This window comes from Poecilia mexicana, unplaced genomic scaffold (assembly GCF_051168715.1).
Source record: "Poecilia mexicana isolate PSO_F unplaced genomic scaffold, ASM5116871v1 scaffold_19, whole genome shotgun sequence".
NCBI classification, from domain to species: Eukaryota; Metazoa; Chordata; class Actinopteri; order Cyprinodontiformes; family Poeciliidae; genus Poecilia; species Poecilia mexicana.
In genome coordinates this window covers 5,521,211-5,539,950 of record NW_028263388.1, presented here as the reverse complement: position 1 = coordinate 5,539,950, position 18,740 = coordinate 5,521,211, and the positions used below count along the sequence as shown (strand labels likewise).

Sequence of the window (18,740 nt, the reverse complement as noted above, 5' to 3'; positions counted from 1 at the left end):
TGAAACACCAACTCTTGTAGTCGTGTTGCAGGTTGCAGAGCAACAAGAAAATGTGGAAGAAAAAGATGGAACCTAGCTTCATAAACTGGATTTTTCCTTGAATGTCAGTCACATGCTACAAATTGACACATTTGCCAAGACAAGACTGGAAGGTTCCCTGTTTGTTAAGCAAGCCTTGTTCCCATCTGTGCACAGGAGCACAGCGCCATCTTGTGGTAAAGACGAAGATACAGATATTTCTCAAACTTGAATATCTTTGAACACTTAATTTACTAAAATTTCAAGTGTTTTAAAATAGCACAATTTGCATAATGACTGATTACTATGGCTTACAGTTAATATAAAGCCAAAATTCAGTTTCTCAAATTCAGAATAACAAGAACATTTTAACAATTTTTAATACTAAAAAGGTAGTTGGAAAATCAATGTGTGCGAGTTCCATGTTTTTAAGTGGTCTACTGAAATTACTTTAAACTTATTGAGATGCATTCGTAGATTGTCTCCAGTGGGGGAAAAACTGAAGGAAAAACTAATGCAAGAATTACTTTCACAAGTTTTACTTTATTCAACAGTTTAAAAACATGATTTTACATGAAATCAGCATATAAATGAACAATAAAATAACTTGTAAATGTCATCATGTTCTTAACATTTCCCTCCGACTAAATAAACCCATTTTTAAACATTTTTAGTGCTTTATATGTCTGTTCTGCTGTGAAAAACAAAAATCTAAACCTAAAACTTAATTTAAAGTTCTTAAAGGCAAGAATAATAGGCAATACATGGAGTGGCAGCTCCTTGCTGATATAATCTCTTGATCTCACGTTATGGCTTTTATTTAATTTCATAGTCGTTTTGGGGGTCCATTTGTGTAGCATAAAAACAAATGTTCACAACATTTACATTACTCTTGTCGTGTTCTGTTCCGAGGTGTACAAAATGTTATTCTTATACATATTTTACTCCTGTTTCTCCAGACTGACCTGAATAATCCGAGTTTCCAATGTGGACAGACTGAAACTAACATCTCTGGAGAATTGTGTGACATTTTGTGAACCTCTCCTGAAAAATTAACATCTCAGACAAATGATCGCTACAAATGCAAAGCATTTTCAATTTTTTTTTTTGCAAATAAGCAACCAAATACAGGTGAAAATCAGTCAAGTGGGACAAATTCACAGCTTTGGAAACTATAAACACACATTTGTTGTACTATGTTTTACAAGCAGCTCACATGACTGAGAAAGAGCCCAAGGAGGACCAAAAATCAGACGGTAAAAGAAGCAAACCTTGGCTATATGACTTCCATCCTGGAGGATATGCTAAAGGGGAAAGTTGAAACTTGTCCAACATACAGCAAGGATTTTTTTTTACTTACATGGCTTTACATTACTGAGTGCATGTGAAGAAATAATGAAAATCAGATCCATCAGGTTTTAAAACGAGGTAAGCATACCCTTTAACAAAACAAAACCAAATCAAAAAAATTTTTTGTTACCTGAAGTTGTAATTTTAATATCCAATAAAAATATTAAATTTCTTTTCTAAAAGCGTCGACAAAGCGAAAAGCGTGTTTACCGTTTGAACCATGGCTGGTCGCGAATGAACTGCATTAAGGCTGCCGAGGAAAACATTCCAGGTTAAATGGCAGCTGCTCATTGTGCCATTTTGTGCTCAAAGTAACATTCAACCCAGCTTTCCCATCGACTAGGTGTCAATTTTGTAATTGTAATTGAACGTCTGTAAAACAATTTAGCCCTCCCGCGCGAGCTTTTTACCCTGTCAACAGTTCAGCTCACGTGCGCTGTTACAAATGCCCCGCTTTCTAATAAGAACAGCCGCACGCGCTCCTCCTGAACATAAGATCGCGGGAGGGTTAACGCAGAGAGTAAATGCAAAGTCTTGTTCCTTTAAAGTCTCATATGATATAATGTGGTTAGTTTCTTGACCACCAAGAGAAACAAATGCTATGGGGAGGCACCGAATGCTTCGTTTACAAGTACTAAATAGAAAAATGTTGGAAGACAATGGAGCGAACAAATCGGGAGCCGTTTTAAGTTGCGGGTTAAAAATTCTTTGAGATTAAGTGGTTACTGCATGCGTGCTTTACTGGACCCATAAAAGTAGGGGTTTCTTTTTGAGGTTCTTTGTAGCTCTTGAATCATTTTTGAATCCCTTTAAGTTTCACAAAAGACAAAATACAATGACAAACGTCTGGGGAAAAAAAAAAAGGATCAAACACCGACTTTCTAGTCAGGGCTCAACTCAGCAAAGATGGCGGTTCAATAAATGAACTCACCCTGAAACTAAGAGGTTCCTTCACAGCTAAGACAGACAGGACTCACTGATAAGCGAAGGTTTGCCTTGCAGGCTGTGCTCTGATTGTTTGAAGAAGAGAATACATGAATACATTTCGTAGAAAAATAACCATTTGCAGCCACTAGGCGGGGTGCTGGTCCTGATTATCAGATCGCAGCTGGCCTGGACTCTACTTTCACACAACTCTGTTGCTTTAGAAACCAAAACAATGCGAGGTCTGTTGTATTGCACATATAGGAAAAAATAAAACTTCTTGTTCAAGTCTGCGACATTTGCGGTGGAGTATCCCTGTTATAAGCGCTGGTATTTAAATGACTTTGAAATGATACAAGTACCGTAATGAGACGGTCAGGAGAAGTGAGCAACTGGAGCAGTGAGAGAAAACGAAGCCCATCTCACTATTTTTACATAAAGCATTCAAAAGCTTAAAAAACCCCCAACTATTCGTTTCCTTTCCACTGTTTATTGGTGGACCATTATTTCACCATTTTCAATACGACATGCTACCACTAGGGGGCGTTCAAATCAACCTCTGAATATCTGAATCTGGGTTTTGGGTCATAGTTCTGACTCACTGCTCCACGTACAGTCCTTCGTATGCTGGTGAAGGGAATTTTCCTCTATAGTTTCAGGGAATATGAAGTAATCACAATCATCAGTTGGAGAGAGAGAGAGGGGGTGGAAATTCACCAAAACAATAAAACCGAACAGAAAGGGGCAGTGTGGCTCCTTCTAGTGGTCATGAAGCCGCCTGGAAGGCAAAAAACTGGATTTTATCGTAGATTGTTTTTCCTGCATTAACACAATACACACCCATTATAAAACAGCATAATAAAGGCAGCAGTGACAGCAATTCATGATTGATTTGAATCTAAAAAAATACACAGGGTTCAGCCTATAGCAGGAAGTCTCTCATCCTTTATATTAACCCTTTTTTTATCTTGAAGGCACACAATCTACCGCAGAAGTATAGTAAGAACCTTTAATTGTGCAAAACAGCTCAGTTAGTATTTTGTCAGTAAAAGAAACGTGTTGCATTGTACGCTCCACCAGAGCTGCTAAGTGTCTGTGTGATTTAATCCAACAGGAACCCCTCTGCTCCACGTTGCAGATGAAAAGTCTGAGTATGCAGTGGCCAAGGGCGGCGTTTCCGCCAGCGCGATGAGCTCCACTTCCGTTTGAAAGTGGCTCAGAGACACAATACACACCCAGACCTGGAGTCTGGTGAGGATGTCCAGACTCAGCAATCTGCTCTTCCAAATAAACACAAACCAGAAATGTTAAAAAGTAAGCAGCACTTCTTCTTTATTCCCCTTTTTAGTTTAAGCCTCCAAAATTTTGTTTTCTGTCAAATGCAGCATAGTCATCGGGTGGTACCTCTGCTCCAACCTGCTGCAATCACTGGGACTTGGGCGAAGAGGAAGTGGTTATGGGTGACGGTTTGGAGGCTCCTGACGCCTGTGCGTTGACGATGACCTGGATGACGAAGTCCTTCTGGATCTTGGTGTCCTGCAGGCGCGTCTTGTCTGTCAGCAGCTTGCCAGAGAAGAACCAGCGCTGCTGCAGCACGTCGATGTCCTCCTGGGCCTGCAGCTGCTTCTTCAGCTGCCCAATGGTGTCGGCCATACTGGCGTTGAGGCGCACATCCTTCCCCGTGGACAGTCGTACCTAACAAAGCAGATGGTTGAACCGGCAAGATGAAAAATCTTTAATAACTTTACTCCAATTTTACTTCATGGATTACCAGACAGAAGCTGCATTTAAAATATAAATGTGCGTAAAACTTTGTTGATATTCCGCTAATGTTGAGGAAAAAAAACAAATTAGCAATTGTGTTGTTTCCATTAAAGAAACACAAAATCACACATGAACCAGGTTGTTTATGTGACAAGTCGGTAAAAAACATGCAGCGCCATCATCCTGCCATCACCGCTTGACTTCTTTATTTTTTCTGCCAATAGTAACATCTGGTTGTTGATCACGTGACTCGTGTGATGTGGAAAAGGTGTTTCTGTTACAGTTTTGCAAAATACACAAATTTTGAAATGGCTGAACAACCATACCACTCTAGAGCAAAAACAGTACTGAAATAGTTTTCGAAATTGGCGTGCATCCATTAAGAAAATTTATTTTCATAATTCCAATTTCCAATCTCTGACTGTGTATTTTAAAAAGAATTTTTGTAAATTTCCACCAAAAAGTCAGAAATTTTTAGATCACAATTTTTTTTAGCAAAAAAGTAAATTTCTGACTTTGAAAAGTTGAAAATTTGCGAGAAAAAAAAAACTTTAAATCTTAGGAATAATCTTAGAAATTTGAAAAAAGTGGAAATTTCTAAGTTTTAGTTGGAAATTTTCTGAGTTTCAAAAGTTGAAATTTTGACTTTGAACTCAAATTTCCAATTTTTTTACCTAGTAAATTTCGGTGTTCTAACAAATTTTCAAACTCAAATTTCCAAACTTTTTCTAGAAAATTGATAGAAATGTACTCCCCCCCATCTACCACAAATTGTAGGATAACTTAGTAGGGCACACATCGTAGTACAGGTCTGAGAGGAGTTACCTTGAGTTGAAATTCTTTTTTAGATGCTACGGGGGGTTCAGGGCTGTCACTGCGGTCCTCATCGCTGCATTCTGAGATGAGATTGACAGGGGGCGCTAGGCAGTAGACTGGCAGTTGGTAGCGATTACCCAGTTCGTCGTAACATTCGGTCAGCGTCCCTGTGAAAGGAAGGGAAAAAACAAACGTCTAAAGTGTGTAAATGTGAGGAATTGTCCCGATGGAGACGGGCCTCACCGTGTGGCAGAGTGATGCTGGCTCCATCCACTATCGCCTGGGCCAGCTCGTGGTCATTGCACTCCAGGGCCACGGCGGCGGCCTTCAGGGCGTCCCAGATCTCCTTCCGGCCCTCAAACGCCGGTGCCGTGTCCCAGAACTCGTCTCGCTTGCTCCTCAGCTGTCCCTCCGTCATCGGGTAGTCGCTCTTCCACTTGGGACGGTCTTTTTTCAGCGGCTCGTTCCGTCCTGGGAGAGAGAGAACGATAAACTAACAGCAAGAAAAAAATATTTCTGTAGGATACATTGGCTGAAATCTTAGTCGCATAAGAAACTTCAATGAACTCTGTTACATCTTTGCAGTTGAATCATTTCATGTTTGGACAATTTGTGCCCTCTGGTTTTGGATGTTGTGCATCTAGAAGGATTTCTGCTCTTTTTATTTTTACTTTCTAACACTTGTTAAGATGGGTAGCCATGGCAACAATTTTTTTTAAACAACTAAGAGCAGCTAATTGTCATCTCAAAACCTCAAATAATATCTGAACTTTGACCCAAGTACCAGAGAGCCTCAAATTCAAAGAGGAATAGCAAAAGCAAATGAGGTGGATTTGCATTTCTTGCCAATAAGCTGGATGATGTCATCTAAGACATGTTATTGTGGAATAGCATCTCCGATGCCAGAATATGGAGCTGTTAGCATGTCATGAGATTGTCACACAGCAAGTCTTCAGTCAGAGGCCTCTTCAGATTCATTGGACAACTGACTGCTACTGGAGTATTTTTGAACTGAATTTAGTTAATTAGGACTGTTGCTATTGTACTCTGATGCCCCTAAATAAAATCCATTGCAATATATGTGTGCTGTGTGTAATTTAACCTTTTTTTTTTTTTTTTTTTTTAGAAAATATAGTAGTATAGAATGGATTTGTAATCCTTACAGCATGATGCTGCCACCTCCTCGTGGGGCTCTTGGCTGATTTATGCTTTTTTAATTATGTGCTTGTCAATTTAGTTGGACACCCATATCCTGCAATTGTTTCCTACTTTTTAGAATTCCCTGATGACAGACAGTACTTCTAAAAAAAAAAAGTTTTACAATCCATTCCCACTTTAGACTTTACATTCTACAAATATACACTAGTTTCCATCAAATCCCAGTAAAATAAAAACTGTTGTTTGCAGTTGTAGCATGTCAAAATGTGAAAAACCTCAGAGGCACAAATACTTTTTCAAGCCACTCAGCCACATTAGTTTCTAACAAGAATATATTTAAAGAGCCTGAATGAGCTCTGCCCAGTTTCCTATGAACACAATTTGATTGTATTTGCATTTTAGGGCTAAAAAAAAAAGAAAGAAAGAAAAAAAAAAAAAAGACTTCAGCCTTAGTGTTCAAACACTTGCAAGCACAGGAAAGCACCACTCCTTTAAACCAGGTTGGACATAGTAAGAGGGTGAATAATATCCGATAACTGGACGATTCAGTGAACCTTTGGTGAACAGGATTCTTGGTTTGAAGAGCACGGAAACAACTTTTTGTTCAGATTGCAGACTTTTCACAGGCGGGTGTGTGTGCAACAGATATGAACCCACAGAATATGATTCTCATTTTAACAGCAATAAAAATAATTAAAAAAAAAAAAACCTGGCAGGGAAGAGAAATCGGATCCGTCACCAGAGACAGCAAACACTCCCACCACACACCGACATGTCGTCCCAGCCTAAAATTAGCAGGTGCTGCAGAGCTTGCAATATGCATGAAGGATGTGTACCCTACGTGTGTGTGTTTGTGTAACCCTATCTGTGTCGTCCACCATCGGTTTCAACACAAAGCGCAGGCATGACTTGGACACTCTGCCGCTTCCCATTGTTTACTGAAGCTCCTAATGAAGTCATTCCTTCCTCTGAATATGTAAATTGTTCCTCAAATTTTTGTCGAAAGACATGGCTTTTGTACTGCAATATCAGAAAGAAAAAGATGTCTGTACCCTTAAATATGAAGTACAACACCTGCTTCAATTAGAGATGGGAGTCACTGGTTGGTGTGTAAAATATAAATCAGAACAGTGTGACATGAAGACCACTGCCTCTATTTAGACTACATATGATAACTCAAATTTAAGACCTTTATAAGACTATTATGGAATTTAAGACCTATATCTATAATTTCTAAAGAAATTTACAAACTTCATAGCCAACTGGCAAGAAATTTGCACTTGCCCAAGATAGACACAACAAAGCTAGATAGCTAGCAAGGATGTGTTAGCAGTCAATTAGCGGTAGCCTCAACTGTCTTGAGTTAGAGAACCCAAGGACTATGAGTGCAACTCAAACTTTTTCCTGACAGAAAAGTCCTGCAAGGAAAAAAATTAGAAATTACACACACAAGACTAATGCCGTCAAGATAAAATTTAAGACCGGTGATTAAAATATTAAAAGGTCTACTTTCTTTTTAAATTAATTTAAGACATTTTAAAACCTTCATTTTAAGACCTTCATAGATTCAACACTTTAAGGATGCATGGAGACCTCAAGAGAGAAATCATTTGTTCACCAGAATCCAGCAATTTTCAGAATGACTGCCTCTGACCAAATATACAAAGAATTTTCTGCCCATTTGGTAAACTCACCATATCGAAACACCACTAGACTGCCTGACAACAACTTTCTTATAAAAGTGTGAGAGTTGGATCGGTTAGAGTTTCAACGATTTCTTCCAGGAACCACTGAAACAAACAGCCGCCATTTCCCACAGAATGTCAACTGTCACCCATTCTGATGAATGTATAGATCCAGAAGATGCTGGATATGGAAATATTGGCAGGATAATCTACTACTTTAACAAGCACTGCATTAGATAGCTGGAAGAGGCTTCCAAACAAAGAATAATACACTTTATTGGTGCAGATATGAAAATTTGACCGCAAAGGGAAAAAAAAGAAGGGATTTCCATTTAATTTCAGCTCTGTAAGAAAAAAAAAGGGTCAAGTTTGGTGTATCACTTTATTTACAGTTGATGTGGTTAGTAGATAAATAAACTGTTTACTCAATGTCTGTGTACATGCCATTGCATTTTGGTTTGTAATTAAAAAATTCACATCAATTTTGGGAGATTGGTGATTGGCCAATACTTGCATGTCAAACCAATCTTTGTCACTGATATTATCTACCTCTGCAAAGGTCTGAAAAATCAGCCATCGTCTTCTTTTGTTAACAATAATCACCCCACTGTTGCCATGCCAACTCAGCAATTTTATATAAAAATATATTTAGAAACTTCACAGTCAAAAAAAAAAAAAAAAACTTGTTATGAGTCAAAATAGGAATTGGCAAGTCAGGCTTTTTTCAGATCAGTAACTGGTTCGAAAACTGCAACCGGTGCACCACTAGTAAGAAGCCCTCAGAGAGAGCACTCAGCAACAAGAAGAAAAAGAAAAAAGGCCTTCCAGAGGCTTTGAAACAAAACCTTACACAAGATCCAAATCTCTTTTATAGTCATCTAATGTGAATCAGCCTCATACTTCAGAGCAGTGCCCAGGTCATCTGACTGTGTAGCAGATACTTTACAGATCATGTTTGTGTTGAAAATGGAGCTCAGTCTGGGGTCAGGGAGAACTACCCACATACATTACATTAGCTCTAACTTCTCTAACAGACAAGACAGTCATGAACTGTTTCTACTATAAATATTGACAAAGGGAGATTATTATAGTACAGACATCACCGTCACTCTAATCGAGTACGTCTTTAAATGGACCCAACCGTAACGTAGACAGAGTTAGCTACCCTGCCAACTGCACATTTGTTCAGCAAAACTCAGTTTGTGTTGTTTAATCTACAGATAAGCATGTTCAATCTATTAAAGCTCAAGTAAAGAAAGTACAATGATTTGAAATACATTTTTATGCATCAAAACACAATTAAAATGATGGCTGCACTAATTCTACCATTACATAACAGGTGATCGGCCAATGCATGTGAAATCGATCTCAACTACCTCCACAGAGGTCTGAAAATCAGCCATTGTCTACCAGGATATATCTACATGTGTGCAGTTAATAGTCTCCCTACTGTTACCTAGCAACTTTTAAGACCAAAAAAATATATATCTGTATTGGCAAAAATTGACAAATACCAAATGGCCATGCATTAAAAAACAGGAGGAAGTTGGACAACAACTGAGTCGATGAACATAAAAAAAAGAAGCTGCATTTCCTGGAGGATAGATTTATCCTTCCCAGACAGCAATTGTGATTTTATTGTATTGTTCCTCAATTTAGAATCACAATAAAACCTCAAAACAGTAAGCTTGACTGTGTTTAAATAAGATTCCTAACTGAAACCACTCGCCTTAAACGTCTTGCCCCCAAACTTACTGAGAAACTTCAGAGGACTCAAGTGGGAGAAGCACAGTTGACGGGAATAACTGTGGTCTGGTGTTTGGGTATGAAAAATAGGCAGAAACAAAAGGAAGTGATTTGGAGAACAGCCCTGCTGAACACAAATAGACAGATGAAGCAATGCATTACAGACAGATGAAGCAATATCAAGCTGTTTCGCTCCTGCTGGGCTCATAAAAAGCAGGGTCCATGTGAAGAGGCTGCATTGAAGCGGGATATATTTATGAGCGCTAATGAAAGGAGTCATGAACAAACAAATAAAAAGCCTCTCTGGTGCTATGTTCCATCAAACACGCTATAAACACACAAAACGAATGAGAATGAGAAAAACAACAGGTGGTTATGAAAGGATTTTCTGGCTCTGCTGTAGCATCGCGCTGCTAAGGTTGCGTTTTGCCTCAGACATTTAAACAGCCTTACACATTCTCCTGTTCTGAGGTCATTAATGCATGTTGGCGCATTCTCTCGCTCAACACTAAACGCACACGGAGCGGCCTTTTTATTGTAGCACAAACTAAAAGGCAACAACTTGCTACAAAACAAAAAAGCTCCTGCTATGTTTAAGGCAATCAGAAACACTGTAACTGCTTTCAGCTGTACTTTTGCCAGCTCATAAAATTAGTAAAGCAAAACTGAAACAGTATCAGCGTGCTCATCCAGGTGCTGGTAGAAACGCTGGCGGCGTGATGCTTCCCGTACGGCGGTGTACGGCAGGCGCTTAACGCATCAACATGTTTTATAGGAGTGCATACTCCCAGGTGAAGTCAAACACCTCTGTGCAAGCTCATCACCAAGGCAAATCATCCAGGTTTCTGGAGTGGTTTCCAAGTGGGTAAAGTTTAGCTCTCATGTTACTTAAGTGTTTGTCGTTTGCATGTAGGACTATATTGAACCTGATTGAACCTTTTTTTTGTTTTGTTTTGTTTTAAATACAGACTATCCAACCATGATGGAACAAATTAAAGTTGTTTTGTTCCCCAATAAGAGTATCTCCTGAGTACCAGGAGACTTTTCTAAGAACCGATGTTGGATCACTCTCCGTTCCTAGGAACAATCCTTTTGAGACTTTACACAGACACTGTTTGGAAGAAGGCCCAGCAGAAACTGTGCTTCCTGAGGAAACTCAACAAGTAGAGCTGCTGGTCATCTTTCTATGCTACCGTTATTCTCTCTGTCCAGTGTTTGTTCATCTGCCAGGAACAATTGGGTCTGCAGAGAGGATCAGGCCTGACCTTCCCTCCATCCAGGACTTGTAGGGAAAGGAAAACATCTCTGCAGACCCCACACATCCTGGACACAAGCGGTTCAGACTTTCACCTTCAGGTCGGCATTAAGGAAACGCCATTTGCCAAAACAGAGACAGTTTCTTCCACCAAGATGTTTTGATGAATAAAGGTGATTTAGAAATTTCCTCGAATCCCACCACAATATGAGTTTGGTTTGCTTCATTCCCAACTAGTCTGCTGGTTTATGACATGGCTAGCAGTACTGATGAGCTGAGGACAATAAAACATGTTAGCTGCTGGGAGAGCAGTCACCTTAAACCACAAGGGACCAGTCAGTAATGCTCATCAAGGTTAGCAAGCATCTTTTCACAGCTGGACGCTAAAGCTCACATACACCATATGTGCGGGTGACGCTTTGATTAAAAACATAACTGGATCACATAGTTGTCTCAGGACAGAATTTAAAATTAGTCGAACTTTATTTTTGGCTATAAATCCATCACTGCATACATTCAAAAGTGACCAATGAAACTTAACTGAAACAGTTAAAAACTGAAGCTGTATGTAGCACAACTGGTGGAAAACAATGAACAACTGTTTCCCACCAGTATTTCTGTTCATTATTTACAGATGCTATTATGAAACCTGGAGTGAAAAAAAAAATTGAAACAGTGAAAGTAACCTTCCCAGTCATTTTCCAGTATTTGGGGTTTGTAAAGGTTTTCCACATAAAAGTTTGTTACATCACAGGAGGAGTCATTCTTATCATAATATTGTTATTTAAGATAATTGGGCTCAAACTGGGGCCCTGATAACGTCATTTTTAAATAATTAGCATACGTTTCATAATATTTGTACTGGTGTAAGTTCATAATGGCCGCAAATGCAAGAAAACATTTGGGAGCTGTACAATTATGTCACACATGCTGCTTTGGAAAACTATTACAATCCAAACAAATTAATTTGCTTTTCAAACAATTCTAGATTTCCCTCAACAACCCAGTGCAGACCCAGCATTAACGTGCTCTGGTCAATAAGCAGACTGCAGAGAATTAACCAAAATCCATCTGGAATGATCAGATCTCGGTTGCCTGCAGAACAGGTTGGCACATCACACAATGTGCCTTTCAGCAGGGCAATAAACAGAACTTCTGAAGGGCTGCTTGTGTTTCTGAAAGATCCAGACTTTGAAGAAGTAGAGGGGATCGTCTTGCCTCTCCACGTCAGATCTGTTCACAGTTTGGAGAACTTCAATGTGCTCCTAAAGACTCACTTTTAGTCCATGGTATTCATGTTAAGTAAATACCATGGACTATGGCATTTCCTGACAATGTGATTTATCTGCACTTTTATTGTTTTATGGGATGATTTTATTACTTTGTTTTTGCCTTAGTATTACTGCTTGTTTGTTGTACTGAACTCTCTGTTGGAGCAAAGGTGAACATTTAGTCCAGTTCTAAGATCTTAGGCTAACATGTTCAAACACCACATCCATCCAGGGGTCATGATCATCTACATCAGTCCTCCTTTTGAACCAAGCGCTATACTGCTAAATCATTCAATTCACTGGACAAGAATAGTGTGTCATCTCAAACCTAAAGTGAGCAAAAGTAATGGAAAATAAAGTATGATGGCCCAAATACACCAAAACCATATTCATACCACAATGACTTGAATGTAATACATGCTGACCAATATAAAAGAAAATAGGCACGTATCACAACTGAGATCGAAACTGAAATATTGACCAGTATCGTTGCCATCATAAGGTTTATTATCGAGCAGCCCTGAAATAAAACACACCTGTCTCCAATAGAAATATAGTGGAAAACATAATTACAGTTCTATGCAAAGCAATTAAAGATGCAGTAACACTGAATGAAAAATATAGCATTGTGCGTTTCTGAGAGTTGATTTAAGTACCCAGAAACGCAACATATGTGAAATCTTTGGTTAAAGTTGGATCACAAGGCTAACCTTTTATTTTATGCTATGTAAAAAATGAAAGTTTGCAAAAAAAAAGTTCAGATTTTTGGGGAACAATTGGATTAATACAAAGATGCATCATTAGATGAATGGAAATAAAATTGTCAGTAGCAGCCCTAGTAAATTACATTTGGATAAAAAAGAAAACTTGTGAAAATAAATTTGCTTAATGAAAACATGGAAATTTTGAAAAACTTTTGGATAAAAGGTTTTGGCTCTAGGAAGAGGTGGTTTCTTTGCCGTATCGAAAGTGATATTTCAAAACTGCAACAGAAAACCTTTTTTCGCATCACACAAGTCACATGATCAACAACAGGCTGTTGCCACTGGTGCAAACCATGAAGAAGAAAACAACAGGAAGTAGTTGGAGGATGATGGCATGGCATGATTTTTAATGATTTAATGAACAAACTAATTCACATGTGATTTTCATTGCGTTTCTTATTGAATCGAAACAGCAATTGTGGGGTTATTGTTTCGCCATTAGCTGATCATTGACAAAGTTTGTAATGAAAACATTGTTACTGTTGCCTTGCAGCTAGGAAGGTCCTGAGTTCAAATCCCAACCTGGGTTTTTCTGCATGCAGTTTACATGTTCCCATGTGGTTTCTCCCCAGATACCTAATAAACACCTATATGCTAGCTAACTGGGCTTTTTATTGAATAAAAATAAATACAATTTTGATGTTCATATCAAACACATTAACAGAATGAGAAATCTATCCAGCTACTTGATTATTTCCATCCAAAAAAAAGTTGCTTCTTCCCAATGTGTGAAGTTGTGACAAAGAAAAAATATCCAATTACCATAGTGCATTTAGTGATACTGTAATAAGAGTAAATCAGCAGTATATTACACAGCTTTATTTCTAAAACATCTGAGTTTTAAGTACAAGCTAACCCTCAAGAATTATGATAGTCACCAGATATCTTTGTTCCAGATATTTTAATGTTGCAACTATATAGAAGAGTAAGAAGAGCTCATTTAGTGTTCCTCCTGAAAACGGTCAGTTTATAGAATGAGTCCAAAAGCACTAAAAGCAGACAGTTAGAACATTACATCCCAGCCACAAGCGTAAGCCATTTACATTTTTAAGGAGAGCTGGACGACTACAACAAGCAGGAAAATTCCTTAGAACAAGGAGGCATCTGTAAACAACAAAGCATTAAGTCAACATACAGTGATAAAAAAGCCATCTTTTCATTTTTTTTAGAGAAATTTGATTCCATGCAGGGCATTTTCTTAGAGATTCAACATTATTGGTACTTTTCTAAAACGATATTAGCATGTAAAGTTTTATTTTGCAGTAAGTAAAGTTGGGTTGTAAAGTGATTTTCAGTTTGAAAAGACTGAGGACAAATTTCTTTCTTTTTCTTCCAAAAACTGACTCACATTTTTCAGTAAAAAAAAACAGAAATGGGGAGAACACACAGAAACGCAAGAACCCGTTACTCTGACCCGTAAATAATTTAAAAAACAAACCAAAAATAAGCTTTTAGTGTGTCTAATTTCCTGTGAATCTGGGTAAGGCCGTGTCGGCACGGGTCCCAAAAGACACAGGAGTCAGTGATGCAGCAGGACACGATGATACTTGCAGTTTTTCTCGTTAAACAGCGACTGGGAGCAGAGAGGAAGAGGGAGGGCGTGTAGATATGAATCAGAGCGGGAAATTATCACCAGCCACAGTCATAAACCAGAAGACGGCTTTAATTTTAAACAGCCACTTATTGGCCTCTGCAGTCTGTACTAGGAATCACTTTGGGATGCAGACATGAGGGCAGGGCTATGGTTTACTTTTGCATGAAGCTGATGAAAATATTTAAAGAAAAGAAAACCCGTAATCCTACTTCGAAAACTGGAGGCAACTCGACATCCTTGAGAAAATGAAGGTAGAAATTATTTGCATTCTCCCTGGGCTACAAAGGTGTATTACGTCCTTCATAGATAAAATAAATAAATAAATAAATATTGGCCAAAAAACTCATGTTAGTCTTAGAAATGTTCTTGTCACACCATCTTATCTTTAAAGTGTTTAAAACCGTCCTGATCAAACAAAACCAAATGCACAACTGGGTGTAAAAGCAAAGGCCTCAACCACACTACTTTAATTTTACACTAATATTTTTTATGTTTGTATTCCACAAATAGCTGCAGTATCTTTTGTATTTAAATATTCACTTTGAGATAGAGGAAGCAAAAATAAAAGTTTTCCCCAAGTTCTGCAAATGAAAGGGAGGGGCAAGCAAAGCGGAAAATCTTGATTTTATCAGTCAGATGTCCCTAAATAAACTCTTGACGTTCCTGTAGGTGTGACGCTCCGTGTAGGACTCTACAGCTTTTTCACAAACAAAACGTCAAAGATGATGGACATCAGTAATGATCTCAGAAGAATGTTATGGTTGATGGGTAAATCCTGAGAGAAAGATTCATTTTAATTAAAAAAAAAAAAAGAAAGCATTCCAGATGACTGACAGTATTCCTAGCAGTCGACATTCCAGCAAGTTCACCTAGAGGGAAAACTAATTGGAATCACGACAGGAGGCCAAAATTGCAACATTTGTTACATTTTCAGCTGGTGAGATTCTCTTTCACACTGCACTGTGTCAAACAAACCAAATACTTTGAAAAACCTGTTCTCCTCCTTACCTTTGGTGGCGCTGCACTAAGAACCACTGAGCAAACCACAACTAAACCTCTGAAGAAGACACTGAGCGCAACTTCCTTCTTCACAAAACGTAAACAAAATGAGTGGCGTCAGATTTTAGTTTTTGGAGGATTTCTCTTTAGTCTTTAGCAAAAGACTACAGACCATTTTTACCATTTTACGTGACTTGTGGTTGTATTTACCCAGAATGCTGTGCACTGTAGTTTTTTGTTTTTTTTGTTTTTTGGTCAGCATCAGAGTTGATTGTGCATTCACACCTGCCCAAACAAACCGGACTTTCTAGGCAAACAAACTAGAGTTCGATTAAAGCGAACTAAACAAGGCCGGTGTGAATACACCCTTACACTCTTCATGTGTCAGCTAAGTGAGGCCAAGTCTGTACAACTGGAGAAACATCCATTAGGTAAAATTAGAGTCACTGGGGGTTAAATCTCCTAGAAGAACAGAGTAAGCCTGGTGTCTGCTGGACCAAGATTCAGAGAGGACCACACTGCACTGCTTCATCTGGTGTTTTAGTATGTATAACAATGTAATCGACAGCCAAACCTGAATATATTAAATCCCACACCTGAAGCGTTTTTCTGAAATAGTATTATAGACCAGAACAATAATCCAAAGCAAACCCAGACTGAAACCCATCACCATTCAGAAATAACTGAATAGATATCAGAACACCAACACTGTACAGAAGGCCTCATCAGGAATTCATTCAGGCTGAGGTGGCAAATAAAGTCAGACAGTGGATGACGGCTTCATGTCATTTATGCCAAATGACATGTTGCTGGTTGTATTTACTGTGTTTTAACTTATAGGTATGGTGCCCAAAATAAGTAAAACCTCAGACACAAGTTACTTTGTGAGGCAAATATTTAACTTCATCACCGACACTTGGCTGAAATTAAAGTTGAGCAGCAATTTCCAGTTTGTTCAGTTGAGCTGTGAATACAGCACTAACCCTGATCAGGATGCCAAACATTAATGTGGAAGAACAAAGAGAGGGAACTCAGCAGTGTTTAACTAGAACATTATACTTACAGGAAAGAGTGACGCTGACTGATATGAAATCTATATCCCTGTGTCACATCTGCTTATTTTACAGAAGAGAGGCAGGCAGCAGAACACCATCATTACTATTATTAACATAATAAAAAAAAAAGAGTTAGACGTAATGTGTAAAGTTTGAAAAAAGTAATATAGCGAACACAGCAAATGGGTCAGGAGAGGATGAAATTTGACGTTCTGGTCTTCGTGCAAAACTACGTATTGTTTCCAGACAAACACTGCGTGACACTCTGAACACACCATTCAGGGTGGTGGGAGTATCATGCTGTGGAGAGACTTTTCTTTGGCAGGGACAGAACTGACTGGGGAAATGAATGGAGATAAATACAAAACAACCCAAAACAAAAACCACTGGAATAAAAAACTGCTAGATAGTTTGGGATCACCTTCCAACAGAGCAACACAGTCCAAAACACAGAGTCAGAGCTGCAATAGTTTAAAACCAATGGTAACCTAAATCCAATAAAGAATCTGTTAAAAATGGTATCAATATCCACTCTCCATACAGTCAAAGGGAGCATGTGTTAGTTTGCAACAATGGATTTGCAAAAATGTAAATTTCTAGTTGTGCAGACTAGATGTTGGTCTACAAAATGCTGACTCAGTGGGGCTACATACTGATGAGTGCCAGACCTCTTTTTTTTTTTTTTTTTTACATATTTTTCTTTGTAAAAATTATCAGAAACCTCTTCCTTCCACTTCAACTATGTGTCATGGGGTCTATCAAATAAAATGTTATTGTGACTAAAGACAAAATGTTCAGTTTCTCAGGGGGGTTTGTAAACTTCTGCAAGACAATGTTGTGCGCTTTCATTGCAGAACTGTCACAAGACCAACATGCAGAGCTTTTCAGCTGTGACAGGAGGGAAGCAGTTACATGCTGTGCAGAAAAGTCCCAACAATTCAAACGTCAAGTGAAGAGATGAAGGGGAAGTATATGCAAAGTAAAAAAAAAAAAAAAACATTTTAAAACAGTATGCTAGGAAATGACGTCCAGTAAACTGGTGGAGACCTGTTTCAGACCAAAAGTCTGGTAACGAGTCAAATTATTGCCGAGTCCCAGGAAAGCCATTTTACTCTGTTTACTTCTTTACACAAAGGCATATAATAATAAAAAAAAAACAGGGCAGAACAGATGTCAGGGGATAAATATATGCCATGGCAACAGCAGCAAATGTAACTATTCAGACTGACGCAAGCCAGGAGAGCCGAACGTTTTTACATTTTCTACACTTAAAAAAAAAAAGAAGAAGAAGGAAGTCTCACCTCCTCGTCCACCGTTCCTGGCCGACCCTCGGTTATGCGAGTCTTCCCAGTATCTTCCCACACATCCTCCCATGGTTGGAGGTCTGCGCTCTCTCTCCACGGGGTTTTTACTTGATGAATAGGGGGGTCATAGCGGACCAGGACGACGAACTAAGTCCGACACGGAGGGAGGCAGGTGGCAGGTAGAACGTTCTGACCCCGATATTTCATCCGTATCCACAATGTGGGTACAGTGAAGGCGTTTCAAAGCTCGCAGCAGATTTTTAAAGTCAGTTTGAGCGCTTTCACTACTTATAAGCGAACCGTTTATATGTTTAAACTTCAACAACCCAAGATGAACTGTTATTTTAGAATGCAAGAACCAATGTGCTTATATTCCAGCTAACATTGACAATTAAAGATAGTTGCGAAAGGGTCGCAACGCGCAGCTTTCACGCTAACAAGCTAACCGAGCTAACTAGTTAGCCACCACAACATCAGTAAACACAAACTTCAGCTAACCAACATCATTTCCCCGCGTGCTGGAAGTCCCACAAGTGCGAGGGAGGTAGTTTAGATTCCCCCCAGAAGCTCGGAGAGAAGAGACACTGTTGTCCCCAGAAGCTGTCTCAAACGCAGCACGTCTTTAAACATCGAAAACGTCTCTTCTCGCTGGTAAAAGGTGACTTGAAGCGGTGAGCTAACGCCACCGAACTTTTCTGGAACGCATGCGCACGAGCGCGCAGGTGGGTTCATTTTTAAAGGTAACCGCTGTTTCCCTTCACTCTTGAACGAACAGCAATTTTGGTCACACCTTGCTTCCACTTTGTTAACTATATTTATTCTACAGTTGGGAAGAAATAAAAAGAAAAAAAAACTGAAGTAATTTTACTTAGTTTCTTTTTTGTTTTCTTTTAATCAATTTGACACTTCCATTGTACATGAACTCAAAAGGAAATGGTGATTTATTTATTTATACATAGCGAACAGAAAAATAGAGATAAATCTAGATAAGTTAAGGAAATTAATACGAAGCTTCTCTAAAATCTCATTTTGCTTTG

At 38.8% G+C, this 18,740-nt stretch overlaps 1 protein-coding gene across 1 annotated transcript; it reads right to left on the bottom strand.

Moving 5' to 3' along the window:
• Positions 1–541: 541 nt before the first annotated feature.
• ubtd1b (ubiquitin domain containing 1b) lies at positions 542–18,392 on the bottom strand. Its single transcript, XM_014997982.2, has 4 exons — positions 17,701–18,392; positions 5,116–5,343; positions 4,882–5,039; positions 542–3,987 (listed from the first exon to the last, which is right to left on the bottom strand). Exons 1-4 carry the CDS (start codon positions 17,771–17,773, stop codon positions 3,718–3,720), a joined length of 729 nt encoding a protein of 242 aa, XP_014853468.1. The 5' UTR covers positions 17,774–18,392; the 3' UTR covers positions 542–3,717.
• Positions 18,393–18,740: the final 348 nt, after the last annotated feature.

What these genes read in the sequence shown, in the direction of transcription:
- ubtd1b (XM_014997982.2), bottom strand. Translation starts at nt 17,773, where the DNA reads ATGGGAGGATGTGTGGGAAGATACTGGGAAGACTCGCATAACCGAGGG. An exon ending in CAGCATCACTCTGCCACACG is followed by an intron (nt 5,040 to 5,115) that starts GTGAGGCCCGTC and finishes TTCCTTTCACAG; the next exon opens with GGACGCTGACCGAATGTTAC. An exon ending in AAAAAGAATTTCAACTCAAG is followed by an intron (nt 3,988 to 4,881) that starts GTAACTCCTCTC and finishes CTGCTTTGTTAG; the next exon opens with GTACGACTGTCCACGGGGAA.